The 21,073-nt window shown below is 36.9% G+C and overlaps 1 protein-coding gene across 1 annotated transcript in view; it reads left to right on the forward strand.

Annotated features, from left to right (window-relative positions):
• The window catches only part of CRIM1 (cysteine rich transmembrane BMP regulator 1), a gene marked incomplete at its 3' end in the record, with an annotated part of 189,569 nt that overhangs the window by 89,622 nt on the left and 78,874 nt on the right, over window positions 1-21,073 (forward strand). Inside the window, exons 3-4 of the mRNA XM_081997721.1 lie at window positions 947-1,189; window positions 10,045-10,165. Coding sequence (XP_081853847.1) covers window positions 947-1,189; window positions 10,045-10,165 — 364 coding nt within the window. The remainder of the gene's footprint in view (window positions 1-946; window positions 1,190-10,044; window positions 10,166-21,073) is intronic.

Genomic DNA, 21,073 nt, shown 5'->3' on the forward strand with positions numbered 1-21,073 from the left:
AGCAAAGTAAGACCTTCTTGGATATGAGCAAGTTTGTCACTGTTTGCATTACAGAGTGAACAGGTCACAAGAGTAGTCTGACTTTTCCCACTGTGGCTTTGTCATTGGAGGGCATGAGACAACATTTTTGCCAGAATTAAGATTATTTTTTTTTTTAGAATGGGGAATCTTGACTTTTTCAAATTTTGGAAGAGTGTTACCTTGTCCAAGAACCTTCTTCTGTATCTTAATTCGCTCTTTGTCTTATCTCTGTGTTTATCCAGTTTGTCACCATTCCCAACAACTTGTTGACATCAATATTCCTTTTCTTATTGTGATGTGCCTGCAGCCAGTGCCTGGAACCCCTAGTACCTGTAGCCAGTGCTAGTCAAACCTCTTCTCTTTTGCTATTCAAGCCACTGAAGTACATAAGAACAACACTTTTAATGTGAGCATCGGGAGTGCGTACAGGAAAAATCCTCTTCTGCTAATGTATGGACTTTCCAAATATGTTAGCTGTTGAACTTTTACCCAGCTTTTTTCAGGCCATTCAAGTTGAATAATCAATCAATTAAAATCAGTTGCTCATAATGGAAAGTCTTGGGAAACTGAAGGTGTGGGTGTGAACATCAGGGCTGTGCATGATATGACAAGTTGTTTCTTAATGTCATGACCAAATGTGTAGCTTCACAGCTGGTTTTGGAGGCAGTGTGGGCTCAGCAGTCATGCACATTGCACAAATTAGAATTTTTGTAAAGTATTTCATAATGCATCTGCCATCTTGCAAATGCCAAGGTATTTTTAAGCATATTCCATAATTTTTGCTAATTGTTTCAGCAGCAGCAGTTTCCTTTTCTTTTTATTGTTTTGAGAGAGAAGATAAGTAGCTTTATCTGAGCTCGTCTTTGGAGCTTAGTACTTTGTTTTACTGATGTTTATGGCATGCTGATTTTTCTCTCCCTTTCAGAAGAGAAACCTGATTGCTCCAAGGCCCGCTGTGAAGTCCAGTTTTCTCCTCGTTGCCCAGAAGATTCCATCTTGATTGAAGGCTATGCTCCTCCTGGTGAATGCTGTCCACTCCCAAGCCGCTGTGTGTGTAATCCTGCAGGCTGTTTGAGGAAGGTTTGCCAACCTGGCTATTTGAATATATTGGTTTCTAAGGCATCGGGAAAGCCAGGGGAATGCTGTGATCTCTATGAATGTAAACCAGGTAAAAGTGGACACGATTTTTTTCAATTTTTCAATTTTTTCTGTCTGACAAGCACAATAATCTAGGTAGTTGCATCTAATAAAGCCTATATAGCCTCTAAATTCTTCTGATGCTTTTTAAAAATTAAAATTATTATAAAATTATTACAAAAAATAAGAAATTTTATGATAAATTTTGCGTTCTTTTCTTCTTCAGGCATTAATTTAAACTGAGCAACAAGGGAAAAGTAGCTTAGTGAGAATATCACATTTCTGTGGATGCTACCAGTGACAGAGACATAACTTTATATACTGATTAGATTATATGAAGGTTTTTCACGTTAAGAACATACTGTGCATGGACAGGGAATTAAGGTTTCTGTTTTAAAATGTCTCTAGATTACAAAGTGACGACCCTTAAAAACTGGAGACCAAAAGGTTTATGGGAGGAGCATAGTGAAAGACTTTACAACATTTTCAGTATTTACCCATTTTCCATTTCATGAGAACACAAATCACCCTTTCTGGTGATTTATTATTCTCAATGGAGTGGAGGATGCAATTCATTCTGCTTTTTGATCCAGGCTTTGGTAAAGATGAATAATAAAAACAGAGGGATGAAAGCAAGAGTATAAAATTGTATAATCCAAAATCTTATATGCAAACAGATTCGAGTATGCTTAAGCTGTGCCTTTACTATACTTGTTTAACATTTTCTGAAATCCTCCACGGAAAATGATCGTACAGTCTTTATATTTTCTAGTATTTCTCTTTGAGTCTTTCCTAGTATCTAATGCAAATCTGCCCGTGTGGAAACTTAAGCAAACTTGTTTGTTCTCTCTCCTGAGTAGTCAGTGAACAACTCTTTATAATAATTTTTGCTCTGTAACATTTTGTTAAACCTTAGTCATCTCTCATCTAGAATTAGCTGTAAATTCTTATGGCATAGTTTCCTTGGACTCCTTCCTTATTATGTTGACCCTCTGTAAGTTCTCGGAAGTTTATCCACATGTCTTTAAAATGTGGTGTCCAAGAGCAGACTACTATTTTGGGTGAGTCTTCAGGAGCATGAAATACTGTAAAATAATTACTTTCTGTCCTTCATGCAAAATTCCAAGTAAGAGCTGACTCTTTTGCAAGAATTATATTTAGTTTGTGAAATGCTGTGATCCCAAGGTCTTTCTGTAGCATGACTGCTACTGAACCACTGTATTTGTACATTTTAATTCTTCCTATATATATTTCAAGTATGCCTTTACTGAATTTTATCTTGATGACTTTGCATTATTTTTTATTTCTCAAAATGTATGTTACCTCTGATCATGTCCTCCCCACTGTTATTTGCATTCTCATCTTGTAGTTTGCAGATAACACAGGCCAAACTTAGCTTTGTAGGTTACTTCTTGAAGGTTGCTTTCAGCTTGTTGGTATTACAGAATCTACAAATTGAATATGTGATTATTCATTGTGTTAGTGGATTTATGTACCTGTGTGTATGTTGCTTTCTGAAGTAGTTTGTATTTTTTATTCTAGAGAGTTAAGAGGAGAAGGTACATGGGACTAGAAAAATGAAGATACATGTTAGGAGGGTAGAAGAGCAGAGGCTTTGAAGAGATTGGGGGGGACTAACGGAATTTAAGGGAAGTGTAGGGCTTTGCAATGGGGGTTAGAAATGGAGGGGCTAAGGGAAAGCCGAGGGTTCTCCCCTACCTTGGGAGGTGATGAAGGTGTGTTTCTTAGGCAGTGGCTAAGAGGCTGGGGCGTGTAGGTGGGTACTCTGGTGTATCCCCACAGTGACAGGTGATGAAAGATGTAATGGCTAAACTACAAACTACAGAGTAAGTGGGGCCCCTACTTGTTGCAGTGCCTTTGCTTTAGGGGGGAAAAAAGGAAGTGCTATTAATATAGAATTACTAGTCACTACGTAGCCTGATTTTTGTCAAGTTAGACTTCAGTTGCTGTCCAAGTTGACTTTCGTAACTTTGGTCTACATGTTTCTTTTGTTTGCCATTTGACATAGTGGGAAGATCGCAAAGGAAAAACAAGCCAACACAGCGTTGGAAGACAGGGAATGGAGCAGGTGAATGTTGACAAATCTTAGTAGACTACAAATTACTTACCACAGAAAGCTTTTTTTTTTTAATGGCAAGTCTTTGCAAATCTGAACTTTTTTCAGTTTTCCGAGGAACCTTGTTTCCAAAGAGTATAAACTGTACTTATATAAAGAATATCATTTGTACTTGATATATGAAGAAAATTATAGACTAAACAAAAGGCAATCTTTTTTTTATCTTTCTTTTTCTTATAGAAAGATTAAGGATTTTATTCTAAAGTTTGCAAGTCAGCATGAACCTTGCTGTTATTTTCCATCTAAGCTCTTCCTTCATGTTCACCAGTGTCTGTGGCTTTAGATAAATTTCTTTGTTTAAGAGCTAGCAATGGAATATCTTGTTTGATTTAGTATTATATATTCACAGGCTTATAGAATTACAGAATAATTTAGCTTGAAAGAATAGATAACTCTGGAAGAAATCTAGTCCGTCCTGCCTCCTGCCCTGTTTTATGCCATTTATTCTCTATGTGTATATACATGTACTACCGTATATGTAGTAGCATATAACTGGTTTTATGTATATATGAACACTATGTGAATTATTTATGTAGATTTGCTGAAATAGTGGTCATAAAGTGGAGTCACATAATGTTCCTTACATAGCAGCAATATTTATTAAGCCCGTGGCAAGTCTGGTAATAAACCTTGTGTCTTCAGAGTTTGACCTGGTATCCTGAAGAACTCTAGGAAAGAAGAGTTGGAGAGGAACTGAACTAGCAGTGCTCTGTTTCATGTTTCCTCTGTTTTTAACGCCATGTTACTGAAAAAAATGGGACAAGGGACAGTATAAGGCCTGGTAGATAAGTGTTCATGGAGAGTTTCTTATGGGGCTAACGTCACTAGTTTTACTGAATGTGTCAGAATGTCTATGGAGTTTACAAGTCGAACAGAGAAAACTGTTTTCCATACTTTGCCACAGACCTCAAAACTTTAGTTCTGTGAGTGCTGCTACCAGACTGCTCTTCCTGCACCTCCGTGTCTGCAAGGGCTTTCTAGTGGAAGCAAATTGCCAGAAGCTGGGAGGACTGCTTCCTATGATAGCAGTGCTGCCTTATGCCAATATAAAGTGTTTGCACAATTAGAGCATAAATTGTGTTTTTTTCTGTTCCTTAAATAAGATGTCACTGCTCTCCAGTTTACAGTGGCATTTGAGTTTGGAGCCTTCTGCTGAGAACTGCATATGTTCAAACACTCTGATTGGCAACTGAGTTACTAAAAGGAAAATAGGAAGTGTTTCCTTAACACTAAATGCTAGAATAAAAATAAAATCTTTCATTTTGAGATCCACTTCCTCTTCTATCTCGTTTACTTTAGGAATACAATGATTAAAGGCATTGGCATTCAGTTAAAATGGACAGTGAAGAAACTTAGTAGCTTAGTCATACCTGCCTGCTAACCTCCAGATTAATTTGTCTTAAACGTTCTTACCCGTTGCTCTACGAAGCATCTCACCACAGCTGCGGTACCTACAGAGAACAAGTATGTCATGTTCCTTTTGTTTTGCTGCATGTTGCTAAGCTCAGAGGTGAGATAACGGTGGTCTGGTCTCATAAGCAACCTACTTTGTCCCAATGAGCTGTGTATAACTGACCATTCATGAGCAATGAATTTACTGAATGAGCACTGAAATTACTTTTTAGCTGGGAGTTAAAGTTCTTAAAAAGTATTCTTAAAGGTAAGGGTTTTGTCTTAAAGACAGTGTGAATGAATGGTCTCAAATGGAGCTGCGTAATGTGTTGACAGTAAAAATAAAAATAACCTGAAACAAGATTTGTGAGGGTCTATGTGCCTTTCTTGCTAAGACGCTAAAACAGTATGAGCAATGATGTTTTTAAAATCATGTCTGTTTATTGAAGATGGAGTTAAAATCTAACTGAAAAGGTATTTTGCTGAAGTTGTGATAGGAACTCTAGGTGCCACTTCTGAATAAAGAAAAGTAAATAGTTTCCTTTGGCAGTTATCCAACAGATGTTTGTTGTATCTTTGTTGATAACTTTTTGTTGTTGCTCTATATGGTGAGGAGTGTAATCTCTTAGTTTCTGACATTTTTGGGAAAGCATTGGGAAATGCCTGTCATGCTAGAGACAACCTCTGTTGAAAAGACTGCTCATTTGTCGTGCTTCTACCGGTCTTTCTGGCAGAGCTTTCATTCACTCACCTTCTCCAGCAGCCCTGCATGGCCTGAAAATTACTCTTACTGAAACGGAGGTTTTTTCTGGTACCAAATCTTCGTTTAAACACAATTGTAAAGAGAATGTTATTGTTTGGCTTATTTCTTTGGGGAATTCTGTGTAGTCAGGGCTTGATGGAAAGTCTGAGATCAGCAGCAAAATTAAGTAGGTAGTGGGTAGTGATGCACAGGGAGGTAGCTTGTACTCCACCCTGGTATGGCTTCAGCGTTGAAAATCAGGTCTGGAATTTTTGCAGTCTTGCACTAAGGACAAGGGTCAGCAAAATCAAGTTTTTATGCATAGTTGAGAGCAATCTGATTTCTATATTTTTTTTTTTATTCTCTGTTGCTTACAGAAATAGTTCATGTGTTGTTTTATTGCATGCTTTGTTAGAAGCTGATGTTGAGAGGACTTAAGAGATGAGATTGGGAAAGGACTGGAGGAAATGAGTGGGGAAGAATTACAGCTACATTTCTAATGGAGCTGGAAAAATGGCTTATAAGTTGACAATGATTGTGAGGGAGGAAAAAAAATAAATCGGCAAATGCAGGGGTCCATGTTGAGAAATACCTGTGATAGGGAAGTTAAGGGAGTGATTCAGACGGTGGTAGAACTGCATTGGAAGTCCAGGAACGCCATCTGTTCTGGTTGTATTTAATACATTCTAAAGTGTGAAGAACGGTAAAACGGATGAGGCATTGTCCTGGAGAGGTACTTCCATGCTGCTTCTCTCCTTCTCACAGAGCAGAAAGCGTAACTACTGGTATCAGATGTGGTCATGGTGTGTTGCATTATTCATGAGGGCTGAAATACACCTGAGCTGAAAGCAAAGGGTGTTATGTGATGCTTCTCAGCTGCTGTAGAAGCAGACCGTGTACCATTGTACTGCACCCTCAGACAGCTGTGACTTCTGGAAAAATATGAAGTCTTTCCTGTGCTGAGCCACTGTGTTGCATCAGAGATGCAAATACTGCCTTGATCCTGGACCTTTCGATGCATAGGTAGCTATTTAGATCTTGGCCCTGAACTGTACTTTTCTCTGAAAAGCCAGCATAATATGTAAAGGTGAAACTTAATGTACTTGTATTAACATGTTCTACTATAAAGTTATTTTCACCTAGGTGTTAACGGTTTCATGATGAGAGACCTTTGGTTTTGTAGTCTACAAAGGAGGCTGCACATTACTGCAGCTATGTCAGGCTCTGCAACCATGGTGGGGTTTCTGCTACATTCTCATAGAAAAATTAGTAACTCTCAGATGCTACTGTATACAAATTCAGTGCATAAGAAAGTTCCTGAAGACTTGTAAGCAAAGGTTGATCAGGTGCATCTTCACTGATAGGAAATTGCAATAAGTTTATGAGTTCTTGAAGATACGTATTTGTCAAACTATATACTTAAAGCTTAAAGTTTCTAGGATAGACAAAAATAATTTTCTTTAGACAGGATTTTATTTTTTTAGCTTATCATAAAATACATAATAACAGCTTATAATAAACTTGTTCATGAAAAGTACACTTTGTAATTACTGGAATCAAAGAAAGATGTGAAAACAAAACTAGTTTCGGTGGCAAATGCTTTGAAGTCTTTATTTTTTAGGACAGTAGTACAGCTAATCTGGGGGACATCTTTGTAAGTAATGAAGAATCCAACCATAGACTGTTCTGTAACCTTACAATATTTTCAGCTTATCTGGAAGTTTGGCTCAGTACTTTTACCAGTTTGAGAAACCTGTTTAATTCTGGAAAAAAAAAGTAGGAACTTCTTTTTCCTTCTTCAAATATCTTTCATCTTTCATCTCTCTTTATCTTTCTCCTGTAAGGAAAGACTGAGAGAGATGGGACTCTTCAGCCTGGAGAAGAGAAGGCTCAGGGGGAATCTCATCAATGCATATAAATATAAATACCTGAAGGGAGGATGTAAAGATGGAACGAGGCTCTTTTTGGTGGTGCAGAATGGCAGGACCAGAGGCAGTGGGCACAAACTGAAACGATGCAGGTTCTCTCTGAACATCAGGGAACACTTTTTCACCATAAAGGTGACCGAGCACTGTCATGGGTTGCCCAGAGAGTTAGTGGAGTCTCCATGCTTGGAGGTATTCAAAAGCTATCTAGACATGGTCCTGGGCAACCAGATGTACGTGGCCTGGCTTGGGAAGGAGGCTGGAGCAGATGACCTGCAGAGTTCCTGTCTATGATTAATCTCATAATGTAATAATAAAGGTCTCGCAGCTTGGAGAGAAGACTGAGGTGGGGTATGAGTGTGGATTACAAAATTCTGGAGGTGGTGCATAAGCTCAGTGCATACCCTTTTGTTCAGCAAATCCTACTACTCCTTACAAGAATTGGAGGTACTAGAGGTACTAGTAAGAGATCGGTATAAAATAAATAAAAATGGGTAAGTCAAATCAATCAGGGGAGCCACTGAGTGACTACAGCCGCTTAATTACTTGAAAAGATTCTATTTAAATGCTTTTGATTTGGGGTTTGTTTGTAATTTTTCTTAGGTTTGTACTTTTTAAAGAAGGGCTGTTTGGGCTGCTTGTCCTGCTTGTCAATGTTAGTGAGCCATGTACTAGCACTCTGTAATCACTGGAAAGAATTTGAACTATTTAGGAAGAAAGAGCAACTTAGTTGAGACTTGATGGCATGATTAGGGAGTTTCCTTGTGTTTTTTCTTTCATTGTTATTACTGTTATAAGGAAAGGTGGCCACAGAAATAGCCATGTAGTAGCACCTTGTTGGTAGAACTCAGCTGTTGTTTTCCCCAGGCTGCTTACCTGGGGAGGAGGCAGAGGAGGCCTTCAATCCAGGGAGGCAGAAATGTTACTAGTTTACATTCAGGAAACTGGACATTGGTAGTTACTTGGCACAACGGAATCATGCAAATTGTATTGGTCACGTTGGGCCATACTGATGAGCTCATAATTCTCAATGCCTGTTGTGATAATGGAGGAACTAGATGTATATTTCTCACAGAAGAGCTGTTTCGAATGTATTATTTGTCAATAAAATGGAACGTAAAACTCCTAGGGCTTTTAAAAGTGAAACATTATGAAATTAAGTATTCCTATCTTAAAGGCAAATAGTATCTTTGTGTGTTTATGGAGAGATATAAAAGTTAATTCAATGATTGTCATTGTCGAGATTAGTAACTGGAGCCTTTCCATTTAAATTTAGCAACTCTCTGCATTGCTTCACAAAATTGACTTTAAATTTGTGCATTTCTCAGAGAGAACTTCTTGAACTTGTCAGGTTGCTCCGATTTAACAGATGGCTCCATTTCCCAAGTAACTGGGAAAAAGCAGATTCTGAATATCGCATATACAGAGGATACTCACATACTCGGGTACTTTGGAAGTTAATGGTCTTGGGGACAAATCTACTGGTCCTAACCTTGATGAGCTGCAAGCTGGTTTCATTGAACTTGTGGTTTCATTTAAATGCTTAATGAAATATGCTAAGTAGGTGTAATTCTCAGACTGATGTCTCATTATGACCAATTGAATTATTATTGGTGTGTACCTCTGAGGATCAAGCCTGAAAAATACAGGACTAGAAGGCAGAAGATGGGACTTTGAAAGGTGCCAGCTCTTGCCAGAAGTGTGGTGTAGCATTGCCAAGCCGCTTTAGTACCACAGTAAGCGGTCATAATAGGGTCAGCACTGAAGTGAGGTTTAATCAGTAATCAGGGATATTGTACCGTGTAATTTTCTGTCTGATAACGTGCTATTCATCCTGCCTACTCAGTTGGTAGGTAACTGATTTCTTTAAAGAGGGAACCCTGTTTTATTCTCTACTTTCTTAGTATAATTACGATAAAGGATAGCAGATAGTTAATGTTTGAGCTGGTATTGTTTGGTAACATGGGAGATTTAGGACCAAATAAGATAAATATGTGTTTCAACTTTCCTGAGCATGACTCATAGGATTAAATGTATATTTAGCCTGATTTTTTTTTTTTTTTTTGCATTTCTAAGCATTTGTTGCTTTCTAAAAAGCGTTGGTCAGTCTTACTAGTTATGCGGAATTCTTCATCTCGTTAATGCAGTTAGATTTGCATTTCATTTTCGCCATATATGAATACCTAAACAGCACAACCTAATGGAATAATCCTTAAAAATGTAGTTTACATGTGCAGGCATAAATCCATAGTTTAACATTCTTTAAATTTCCTATAGCCCAGATATTTTACTCTTTAAATGGACTTTAATCAGGAAAAAAATAAACAATGAATTGTTTACTGTTTTAAAAACTGTGAGGAAAACATATCCTCAGTAACCTAGTACATTTCTATTAACTAATATTGTTCACAGGTGTCATGAGTGTTTAAGATTGCCTGTCTAACTTGTATAACTTTTTTTATTGACTAATACTAGTTCAGTTGCTTCCTGAGTCAATAATTTCAAAAAAGTGAATCTTAGTGAGAATGAGAGTCTTTTTGTAATGTTACCTACCGAGCATGCATTCATTAGATAATTTTTCTGACTTAATTTAAAAGGCTGATGCATAACTGGTTGCATATGATGAAGTAATTTGCAAAAAGCTTCTAAAGCATGAGTAAAAGGAATTTTCCTCTCCCCTTCCTCCGTAGTGTTCAGTGTGGATTGCAGCACAGTCGAATGTCCTCCTGTTCAACAAGTGGTTTGCCCACTGGATAGCTATGAAACCCAAGTCAGGCTGACGGCTGATGGCTGCTGTACCCTGCCCACAAGGTTGGTGTCTTGATGGCTGAGTATTTTTAACTTGTTCTCTACAATTCCAGTACTATAAATACAGAATAATAATGCAAACTTCTGTGGCAATAAATGTTAATACAGAATAAAAGATACATGAAGTAGGTTAAAGGTATATCAGGCTGATAGAAAGACGAAATCTAGCTTTTTGAAGCAGAAGAATATTCTTCTTAGTGCAAATGCATGAAGTTGAGTTTTGCTAAAATTATTTTGAGGGGCCTCTAGATTGATTTTCAATGTATTCAATTAGTTTTACAAAAATAAGTTATTTTGAGAAACTTTTGAAGGTCTTTGATGATGGTAAGGAATTAAATGATGGAGATGACAGAAAAAATTGCCAGAGAAAATTTCACCTAGTTAAAGGAAAAAAGAAGTATTTTTTATATGTGGAAGACCACTGTAAGAAACTGAAAGACAGTGGCTATCTGGAACTGTAGGAAAACAGAATTTTCAAGCACTTGCTTCCATTTTACTTCTGTTGTTGTTCAAATGGTATAATTTATCACAATTCAGAAAAATAAGACAATTTGGAGTTGGTTTTGTTCCAAAATTCTGCACCACTGTTTCAGCTTCTCTTCTTACAACAGACTTCCCAAAACCTGATTCAGCAATATGCCCAATAAATATGAATTCAAGCAAAAAGTACCATCACTGAAAATATTTTACACAAAAAAGAAATTTTTTCTTGTAGATGTAGCTAGTGGGTTTATTTGGTATGAAGGTCTTCACACCTTACAATATTGTCCCTTGTGAGATTATAAAGGAGTGATAAACTTGCGAAGGATTTGGAAAGTGGAAAATGGCAAAGGTTGTGTAATGAATCAGGGATCCTCCCTGTTGAGTACTCTTTGGGTACACATTTAATATGGTGACTTCTTTGAAACTGTTGTTTCCATGAAATATGAGGGTCTCTTACTGCATGAAGAGTTAAAAATATATGGATTAAAAAAAAAAAAGACAGGAAAAGAGATGTGAAGAACTTCATGTAGTGCAGTAACCGTGTCTATTAAAATTAAAAAATATTTTTCTAAACACGACAAATTTTATTTGTAATTGTAGAATACCCATAGTAGTCTGCTACTTAAAAAATACTTATTATCTTTATTCAGTGAATGCTACAAATGTTCTTCCATTCAGAGTTGTTGTTTGGTTGGTTTTTTTGTTTTCTGAATTTTGGACCGGAACATGGTATGGATTCTCAATATCTTCCCCTTTAGTCTTTAACATATTCTCATTGACCTTCTTAGGAATTATGATAATTCCATATTAGTTGAGAGCTGACCTGGGTAGTTGGGATTGCACAGGCAGCTGTAGGTTTTATCTAGTCATTGTACTGGCATTGCTGCCAGTTGAACAGCTGAGCAAGTTCAAGACAACTAGAATAACATGCTACTAAGGACTGTATTTGGAAAGATAGGTTATAAAGTCAAAAAAGCAATCTCAGATTAAAATGTCATAAATTTCTGCTTTAGATTAACACTCAGAAACCTTGACTCAATAGAAAATTTAGATTAATGGTAGAGTTTTATTTCCAAATCTGTTTCAATTTGCTGGATTAAAAAGTGATGAATAGGCCAAATTATTTTTGTTTCCCAAAAGCGAAATTGTGTTCTATTTTTCTGCAGTCTGAAATAAGTTGTGGTTTGATTTTTTTTCTTCTATTGCTTGGGTGGAGGGAATGAAAAATATCCACTTTATTCTGTGTAGATGGTAACTTCATTGTTCCTTTTATCAGGGAACATAGAGTACTGAGAAAATAAAACTTCATTTACTTCAGAAGAATGACCAGTTGGAAATATTTTCTGTTTCTAGTGCACCCATGGGAACTGATCTTAAATAAAACACCTAGAGCAAACATGTCCTTGAAAGAATCTTTTTCTTTCTTTGATAACCTTTAAAAATAAAGCCAGTTGGTTTGTTGTGTGTTAACTGTAACTGATGTCTGAAAAAGTACTTGTCCACGTGCGTGGTACTTCAGTGACAAAACCGGTATTCCCATCTCCTGCACACAGGGACTCCAATTGTACAAGTAGCCTTAGAGTGTGTGAATTATTAGGTAACCGTGAATCGGACTGAAACCTCTTGGAAGTCAGATTGCTGTGCACTGCTGGGATCAGGGTTTAACAGGGGATCAGGGAGGGGATAGATGAGTTCTTAGCTCCTGGATTCTTATGATCGCATCAGGATTTCTGAGGGGTTTTTGTGTTAGTATCTCTGTCCTCCTTGATGTCTAAAACTGCAAAAAAAACATAATTAGCTTAATAGCCTAGTCTGAGTCTGCAGGCAGGCTGAAACAATTATAGGTGTCTTATACTCCTCCATTAATTTTTAATTTTGTGGCTCAGTCTATGTTGCTGTGTATAGTTATTATGTGGGCTGCTAGATTTTAGGATTGGCTTAATTCAGCAAAATCAATAATGCACTTTTTAATAGAGTAGGTGAGAAGGAAAGAAGAAAAGCTGAATCTGGCAGCAATAAGATAGTATAGATGCTTTACATGTTGTATGCTTGCTAGAAATCCTCTGGGTTATTTAGATTTTAATATACTCCTGTGCTTCTTAAGGAAGATAGTGCCGTAGTTGTCATGCGTGTGCTGTAGGTAAAGATATTACTTGAAGGGGGAATAAAGGAACGCAAACATGGGGGTAATTAGGAAAGAAAGATTAGGTGAAGGTTAGAGGGAAGAGAACCATATGTGTGAAGAGAGAGAGAGCAGAAGGGGAAGCCAAGTTAAATTACTTGGAACATGAAAGTCAAACCGTTTGAATTCAGGTTCGATGTTTCTTCAGATTTGAGGACACACTGGTGCTTTATATTTGAAGGCAGGGTCTCTATCCCATATGAGACTTGTATTTCAAAACTATAGAAAAAGTCAAATGAAGTGCAGATTTATGGATGAATGACTCTACACTGGGAAAAGGGGATGTTTTTCCTTAATTCTGGAATCTGTTACTAAACTCATTATGAAATACTAGCATTTCATTGACTGTGATTCAGTTTAGAATGACATAAATCCATATCGTATCTCTTTTTAATCATTAGAATTAAGGTCAAAAGAAGTGGCACTGTATGTTTTAATATACATTTGAGGATAATTCATTAAAAGCAAAGAGATACTGTTTCATAAGGTCATAGTCTTTAGACTTCATGAAACTACTTTTGTTAAGATTATGGAGTTTTTCAAGAAATCACAGTTATTTGTTTCATTTACTGCCAGTAAAATGAAGGCTTAATACCAGCAGAACAGGAGAGGCGTCAAGGAGCGCATCACGGTTAAGGGTGGATGGCATGTCACTGACTGGGTTAACAAGTAGCTCACAACTTCACATACAGCAGGACCAGATTGACTTCTGTCCCATACCTTGTTCTTGGCTGGTTTCTTATACGTAATGTGTTAGGAAAACAGAGATACTTAAGTCTGGTGCTAAGTTGGCAGTTGTTTTATGAGTGAGGTCTTCAATGAATATTCATAATATTGAAAATTCCACTAGCAGTGACAGTGGAAAAGTGGGAATAGTAAACAAACACCCGATACTGTAAGTTCTTGTACTTGCATTCAGAGGTTACATTTAGTTTCACACTGATTTCTAATGCATTACTGCAAACAGAACAGCCTACTGATTTGGCATTAATACCAAAATAGCGGTTGCTTCAGCTTTCATCGGACTGTCACGAAACACTTACCTTAAATTTCCAGCTACTATGTTGGGAAAGGTAAATGGTATGTCTGTCTCTGGTCTTGGCAAAGATCTCTCTCCTCCAGGGAGCTTATCAAATAAAAAATGTATTAGAGCTCTTACAGAGAACATGTTATCACAGTTTTGTTACTATAAGTTTGTCGTCTTCTATTACAAAGTTAAATGAAGGGATGATCAATATGAAGTGCACAGAATCCATCGTCTTCAGATGTATCCAGTTTTTCTGTTACGAATGAATTTTCTTCAGATTTTCAGATCCCTTTTTAGAATTTTTTTGTAAGTGTAAAAACCTTTATCGAAATCTGTTTAATTTTTTTACCTATGAAGAATGGACTGTGACAAGAGGAGCTGACGTCAGTGATTAACGTTCGCTTGCATCTTTATTGCTCACATGGTTTTGTACATTTTTCTCAGGATTATATACCAATGAGTAAATGGTATGTTTGGATAGCTTTGCACCAAATATTTTTGGATTATCTTTTTTCCCTTCTGGCAGCTCTTTTTATTCGAATTCTTTGTAATTTACTCTTTACTATGTCTCCTCTTCTTGCTCTAGTTTTATCCCCCTGCTTCTATGCTCTTTTCCCTTCATGTAGTCTAAGTATAGTCTTTTCCTGTGTTCAGTTTCCATTCTCCCTGCTCTCGCCTGTTACAACTTTTGGAACTTCCAAGATTCATTCAATGCTCTGTTATCATGGAGGTCTTTTTCAGCTATTCTTGGTCAGTCTTTTAACAAAATCAGGTAAACCAAGAAAATTCTGGAGAACCAGGAAGATACTAGTATTATGCTAATACTTAAAAAAAAAAAAAAAGCCCCACAAACAAAAACTAAGTAATTAAAGCCTGGTTATCTTGACATCAGTTCTTAGAAAAATAGTGGGAAAACTGATAGAGGATTGAATTGAGAAGGATTAAAGGATGCAATTACAGCTAAAAGCAACCAGTGTTGCTTTGTCAGGGCAGTTTTATGAAACTTGATTTTTGTCTTTGAAGACACTAAGCTTGCCTTAAAAATCTGACCATCAGCATCTTTATCAATTTCTGTATTCTGTAGTCACTAGTCCTTTTCCTTGTATCGGATTCTAACTTTTAAAAAAATAATAGGGCTTTTAATTAGTATTGTCTCATAGGGTTTACTTTTATAAAATGGAAGCGTAACCCCTTCCCCAAACTACTATCATTGAAGAAAAACATGTCCCACACCCCTTCTCCCCCAGATCTTGGAGGTGAAATCAGTCCCGGTGAGTCAGTGTGACGGTTCTGTTATTTCCTGAGGTTGCAGCATGCGCATGCTGGCTTGAGTATCTTGTTGATAATATAGGATATAGTATCCTTCTGAGAGGAGAGAGACATCCAGGAGTATGTTCACTAAATCCCAATGGTAAGTTTGCTTGACATACTTACGTAAAAAGCTCACACCATAAGCCTGAATATGTTCTAGATTAGAAAAGGTTCAGAAATAATTGATACATGTTTATCCATCAAAATCTCCAGTAGTTTATTTTGTATCCGTGTCTTGGCTTTAAAAAAGAAGTTTCGAGGTGGTTGTGGTGGGAGGAGGAGGGGAAAAAACAAATGTAAATGAAGTGTAACAAAAGCAGATAGCAAGTTACAGAGACACAGAAACTTTAGGAGCAGTGAACTGTTTGATAAATCTAAATGAAACAGGAATACAAGTCACAATGGCGATTTCATATGTCAGAAAAGTGAAGAGGAGCTTTTTACAGATATAGTCTTGCAAGATTGGAGCCCAAAAGGCTTGGGCTTGAGGGATGGGCGAATGAAGACTCTGAATCGGGCCATTTCACTATCACTTAGTTACAGATGGACGAATGTAAAACTCTTAGTTGGCTTGAGTAGCGTGGAGGAGTAGGATTATAGGTTTATTGTTTAGAAGAAAACCTCTGAAAAAGTTTCTTAAATGAATTAGTCATAGAACTTTTTTTTCCTTGTTTGAATAGTCTTTTTTCCCCTGTTGGTTTTTCTTTATATGTGGCTAAAATGTCTCAATCTGGGGCTGCTGTGAATGGCAGTGCCACGCTTTGGTCTGCAGTATGGTAAAGAAGTGAAATGTACGTGACCAGCAAAAACGTTAGTTCTCTGGATGGTGTAGTAAAATACTGCTTTACATTGTAATGACATAGGTGGTCCTGTTGGAGGGTCGGAGGGGCATGTGCATTTTGTTTTCCCCAGGCATAAAGCTTTACTTAGAAAACAGCCCAGCTCCACCCCTCCGCCCCCTTCTTAAATACCTGTATTTCTATACAGCTCAAGAAAATGAGTAATACTTTGATGTAGTAGCAAATCATTTATTTACCCAAGTTTTATGTTAAGCTATGTTTGGATAGAAATTGAAAACAACTTAGAATGGTACAAAACGAGATTTTGTTACTGTATTTAATTAAGTAAAATTACCTTTCAAGGCATGAAATAATAGGAGAAAGTGAAGTTACAAAACACGTTTCACTTCAAGAATGATCTATTGACTTAAGAAAACAGTCTTTTGCATCTGTCCTGTACTAAAATATTTTTAACATGAGTGTGCTTTATTCAGCATTTCTAAAGACATTAAGGAGTACTAGTGGTTTATATTAGAGAGAGTCTCTAAATTTTGTATACCATTACTGAATTGTTTTTTATTCCAAATGAAGAAATTGCCTGTTTTATTATTTGTAGTCTTTTATTTTTAATAGAACTTTGTGCTCTCTTAGGTACAATATAGATGCCACTTGAGAAATTCATCCTTAGCAGTTGCACTTTTATTTTTCAGAAAACTTGCTGATATCAGTTAAGTTAACCATGCTGTCTTTTCATGTTAGTGAACTGAAACAGAGGTCCTATGGCAGCTGTTTATGCAAAAATCACACTAAATCAGAGGTCATCTAAATTTATTTATGATTTTGTTACCCTTCTAGATTACTTTACCCAGTAAGCAATTGCTTTCAATGTACTTTATCCCCTTTTATGACACTTGGACCTGTTGTCATTGTATCATCTATTGTGTCCACAACCTGTCATGGAGTTAGACCTACCAGCCTATATTCTGTATTTCATGTTACACCAGTGTCTAGGGAATCCTAGTGGCAGCTACACATAAGCCAGCACAGTTCTTTTCTTCTCATTTTAAAGCAGCTACCATCATAACTGGGAATTCTATAGTTGTAAGTTCTCTTTTAAACTATTACCAATTTATATTTGTGTTATATTTGAGAGTACCCACACAGAGCTAGTTGGACAGTGGTTTTCTTCTGATAGCATCTGTAGAGGTGGCCTCTGAGTCCCTGATTACCTTTGCATCTATCGCACTCAAAAGGAGGTGTAGACTACACCCTTTCTGTTCAGTCTTATTAGCTGCTTGGCTGGGACAGATCTTTTCTACATCGCTCCTTTTCAAAATATGACATGATTCTTGCATGTTTGTCTAGATTCTTTTCTTACGTCTTAAGGTCTTCCAAAGACATGAATTTTATGATACATTGTTTGGGTGTTCAGTACAGGAGTCACCACTTCATTTTTCCCAACTTTTTTTAGAGGGCAGTCATGATTTTTCAGGTGTAACTTTTTGTCTCTTCCCTCCCCGTACCAGTCACCTCTCTTAAGCAACTTTTGCTGATACAGAGGTCTCCCTTGTATTTGTTCTAGAATTTTAGATCCTCTCCTCCACCCATCTCATCCTCAAGAAATGGTATCCAAGAGAAAGTGGTTGTGGATCCCAGTTTTTGTTAAAGGAAAGTTCAGCTGGAACTGGTAAGACCAAATACAAATCCAAGCACCTGTATCTTCCTGAGATTTCTGTTCAGGGCTTGACTTCTGAGTAACCTGGGTAGGTGGACCAAAGATCTAAAAAAAACATGTTAAGAGTTTTGCAGAAGCTTTGCTATGTCTTCAGTTTTTTCATCAGTGTCTTGAAAACTCTGGCTTCTAGCTCTCATGGCCAACTTGATCAAGTTGTTCCTCCTGTACTTTAACTCTAGCAAACCACTTTGTTGTCTCAAGTACATCTGACCATCCAGTACCATGGTGTTGTAACACTTGGTGATCAGTTGGACTCTGTTGCTTACTGAAGAGGCAGGTTTTGTATTAAAGGAAAGCCCTGCCAATTGATGCCAATTGAAACTGATGCCAATTGAACCCATTGCATGTCAAGTTCAAGCAGTTTTTAACTGTTGATTAAAAGGTTGAATAGAACACTGCAATTCTGTGAAGTTTCAAAATATCTGGAAAGAGGTGTTTAGGCATTTTCATATATTTTAGTCATTAAAGAGAAATTCTCAAAAGTTAGGAAACAGCAAATATTTTTCCCAGGAAAACCATTTTTCTTCATTCAGGTCTACTAACTGAGATAGTGGTATTCAGTCCTGTTTACAGACTGCACTGTACTAAATAGCCGCAAAGAGCAAGGATAAAAGGGCATGTGTGTGACCTTTATAGGTGACCCATGCTCCATGTCCGTATTCTCCATGTTGGTCTTGCAGGAGATGTAATGAATAGCTGAGTTCAAAGTTCGGGCCGTACTTCCTCCCTTGCTACAGCTGCCTCAGCGATTCCTAGATGTTCTCAATCTGATGATAGTTATTGCTGCCTTTGTGTCCAGCCTCACAATGTGGGTTATTTGGCAAGGAACCATATTTTCCTGAAGTCCACAAATGAGAAAATGGTAAGGTGGTGGAGTTTTTTTAAAGCCATCCCAATAAAACTTGAACAGAAACTCTTGAAACATAGGACATTTCTGGAGCCTGATGGCTGACTTTGAGTGTCAGAGACCTCTAACAAAGAGAGGAAACTTGAGAACGTCTTTAGAAGCAGCAGCATGTGAATCTTCTGCAGAAGAAGCTGTAAGATGTTGTAAATACAGGGGTCCCTGCTTGCACCTTATAAAAGATCAGCTTTTTGCACCTGTATTGTATAAGTTAAAAATGCATCCATGCTTTTCCAGCAACTCCTAGGAAGTATTGAATTGCAAAGACAATCTTTCAAGACAATGCTACTTAAAGGCAGGAGCACATTTCCCATAAGCAAAAAAAAATTAAAAAAAAACAAAGGCCACACCAAAAAAACAGTATGGGGGGAGGTGCGGAGGGGAAAGGAAGTATTGATCATAGTTATGCAAGCAGCTTCCTTTTTTTATGTATGAGTTTTTATGGAAAAGTGTATGTAGTACTTTAATCTGACCATGTGCTGTGTTAATGGTATGTTTACTCCTTCACTGTTAAGAAGAAATTTTAACCCAGGTAAATTAAAGTAACTCGTAGTTCTGTCTAATCTTAGATGGTGTTTTATGCTTGGAAGTAGAATGAGACTCTAGTGTCTATAGAATTTGGTTTTCACAGAATCATTAAGGTTGGAAAAGACCTTTAAGATCATCAAGTCCAACCGTTTTGTTTGCATTCTTGGCAATCAAGCTGGTGTTTGAACTATTTCAATTTAAAATAAGTTGGTTAGGCATATCTTTCTGTTACAAATTCTTTTTTTCAGTTGTATAGTTCTTTCACTAAGAATTAGTGTATACCTTAATCACACCAAATATTGCTCTCCCTCCTCTCCACATGACCTCCCGCTCTATTTTGTTCCATTTCTTCAACTTAATCAGTTATTAGCTTGTTTGGAAATTGAATAGGTGATTTAGTTCAGAATAATTTCTGACTTAACGGGCAAATTTCTGTTTGTATCACAGAAGACCAGTAATGTCTTTGACAGTTGTCTTCAAACTCACAACTGTATGCCCAGGGAGATCCATATACATAACAAAGCGATAGAATTGTCACTTGAGATTACCATTTTAGAAGGGAAGTAGACATGAGAATTTCCCAGCAGTTCCCAACAGTACTCAGAGCAGATGATAATATCAAAATTACTGAGCTTCTATCAAAAGAGTTTGAAATTGTGTTTCCTCTAGAAGATAGCAGGAAACATTGTGTTGGACTTCAGCAGCCACAAATAGCTGCTGCTTTTTTTTCCTTCTTAAATTATATAATACATAAAAAGTGGAACTGAAGGTTGTGGACGGTTTTAAAATGATAAGCAGTTTCTCAATACTCTTCCTTGGACTATCTTTGGTGGAATTTCAAGAATCTAATTTCTAGAAAAGGGTTACAGTTCTTGCATCCATGGCTCCCACTACATGGAAAAGGTCTCACGAATGGAATGGTTTCAGAAATACTGGAATTCTGGAGCAGTCTTCTGGCCTCATTTTTTAAATTTAGTCCATCATGGAATAAATTTAGAAGCTAAATGATCATCTAATGGTTTGCCACTTTTTTAGGAAGGTCATATTTGTCCCTTATGGACAGTTTGCTTTCTAGCCTCTTTCATATGTAAACAGCATGGAACAGTTCTCAAACAGAGTTTTAGTCAATTTATCCTTCCTAAACTTGTACAGAATTGCCTTCAGGGATATGAGAATGGTTTTTAATACCATGAATGGCATGGAAAAGTTAAACATGGAATAATTACTGTGGTGTTGTTTTTTTTTTCTTTCAAAGAAGATTGGTCATCAAATTATGAGATAAATTTAAAAAATAGTGTGTTTGGAGGGGGTTGGTGGAGGTTTTTTACTTTTGTTATTGTTGGTTTTGGGTTTTTTTGGTTTGCTTATGTTGAGTCCCTAATGGCTTAGTTTGATGGACATACATCATTCAGGAGTAAGAAAGTTTGGAGTTACAGGAATATTGAAGCTAGTGAATTACTTAAAACTATTATTTGTGAGTGATTTTTGTCCTGAAGTCCTTAGGAATTGTGTTTTATTTGTAAGAGGATTAGATATTTACATCCGCATTAAAAAGTATTGAAATAAGGACATAAATAGATTCTTATAATGCCAGATACTAACATTTGTATAACATCTTAACTAATGTCTTATCTTTGGTTTTCAAATGTTTGATATATTATGAAGGGTGAGGCTGATAAACATGAGGAAAGAGTAACTGAGGTACATGAAGAGATCTTCAACAGAGAAAAACATGACCTTAAAAGGTCCCTTCCAACCCAAAGATTCTATGATTCTATAAGCTGGTCAGCAAAACATGAGAAAAATGCAGGGTTGGATTGGTTTATATTGTGTTTTGTTTCATATACTGATGAATTCAAAGGATCTATACATGTATTGGTGTACGTGAAAAAATCAATGCACTTGGCCAGTGGTTGTATGCCTACTGGTTCCAGGGCATGACTTTTGTGACTGTCCTCTTTT

Source organism: Phaethon aethereus, assembly GCF_964289735.1.
Source record: "Phaethon aethereus genome assembly, chromosome: 3".
In the NCBI taxonomy this organism is placed as follows: Eukaryota; Metazoa; Chordata; class Aves; order Phaethontiformes; family Phaethontidae; genus Phaethon; species Phaethon aethereus.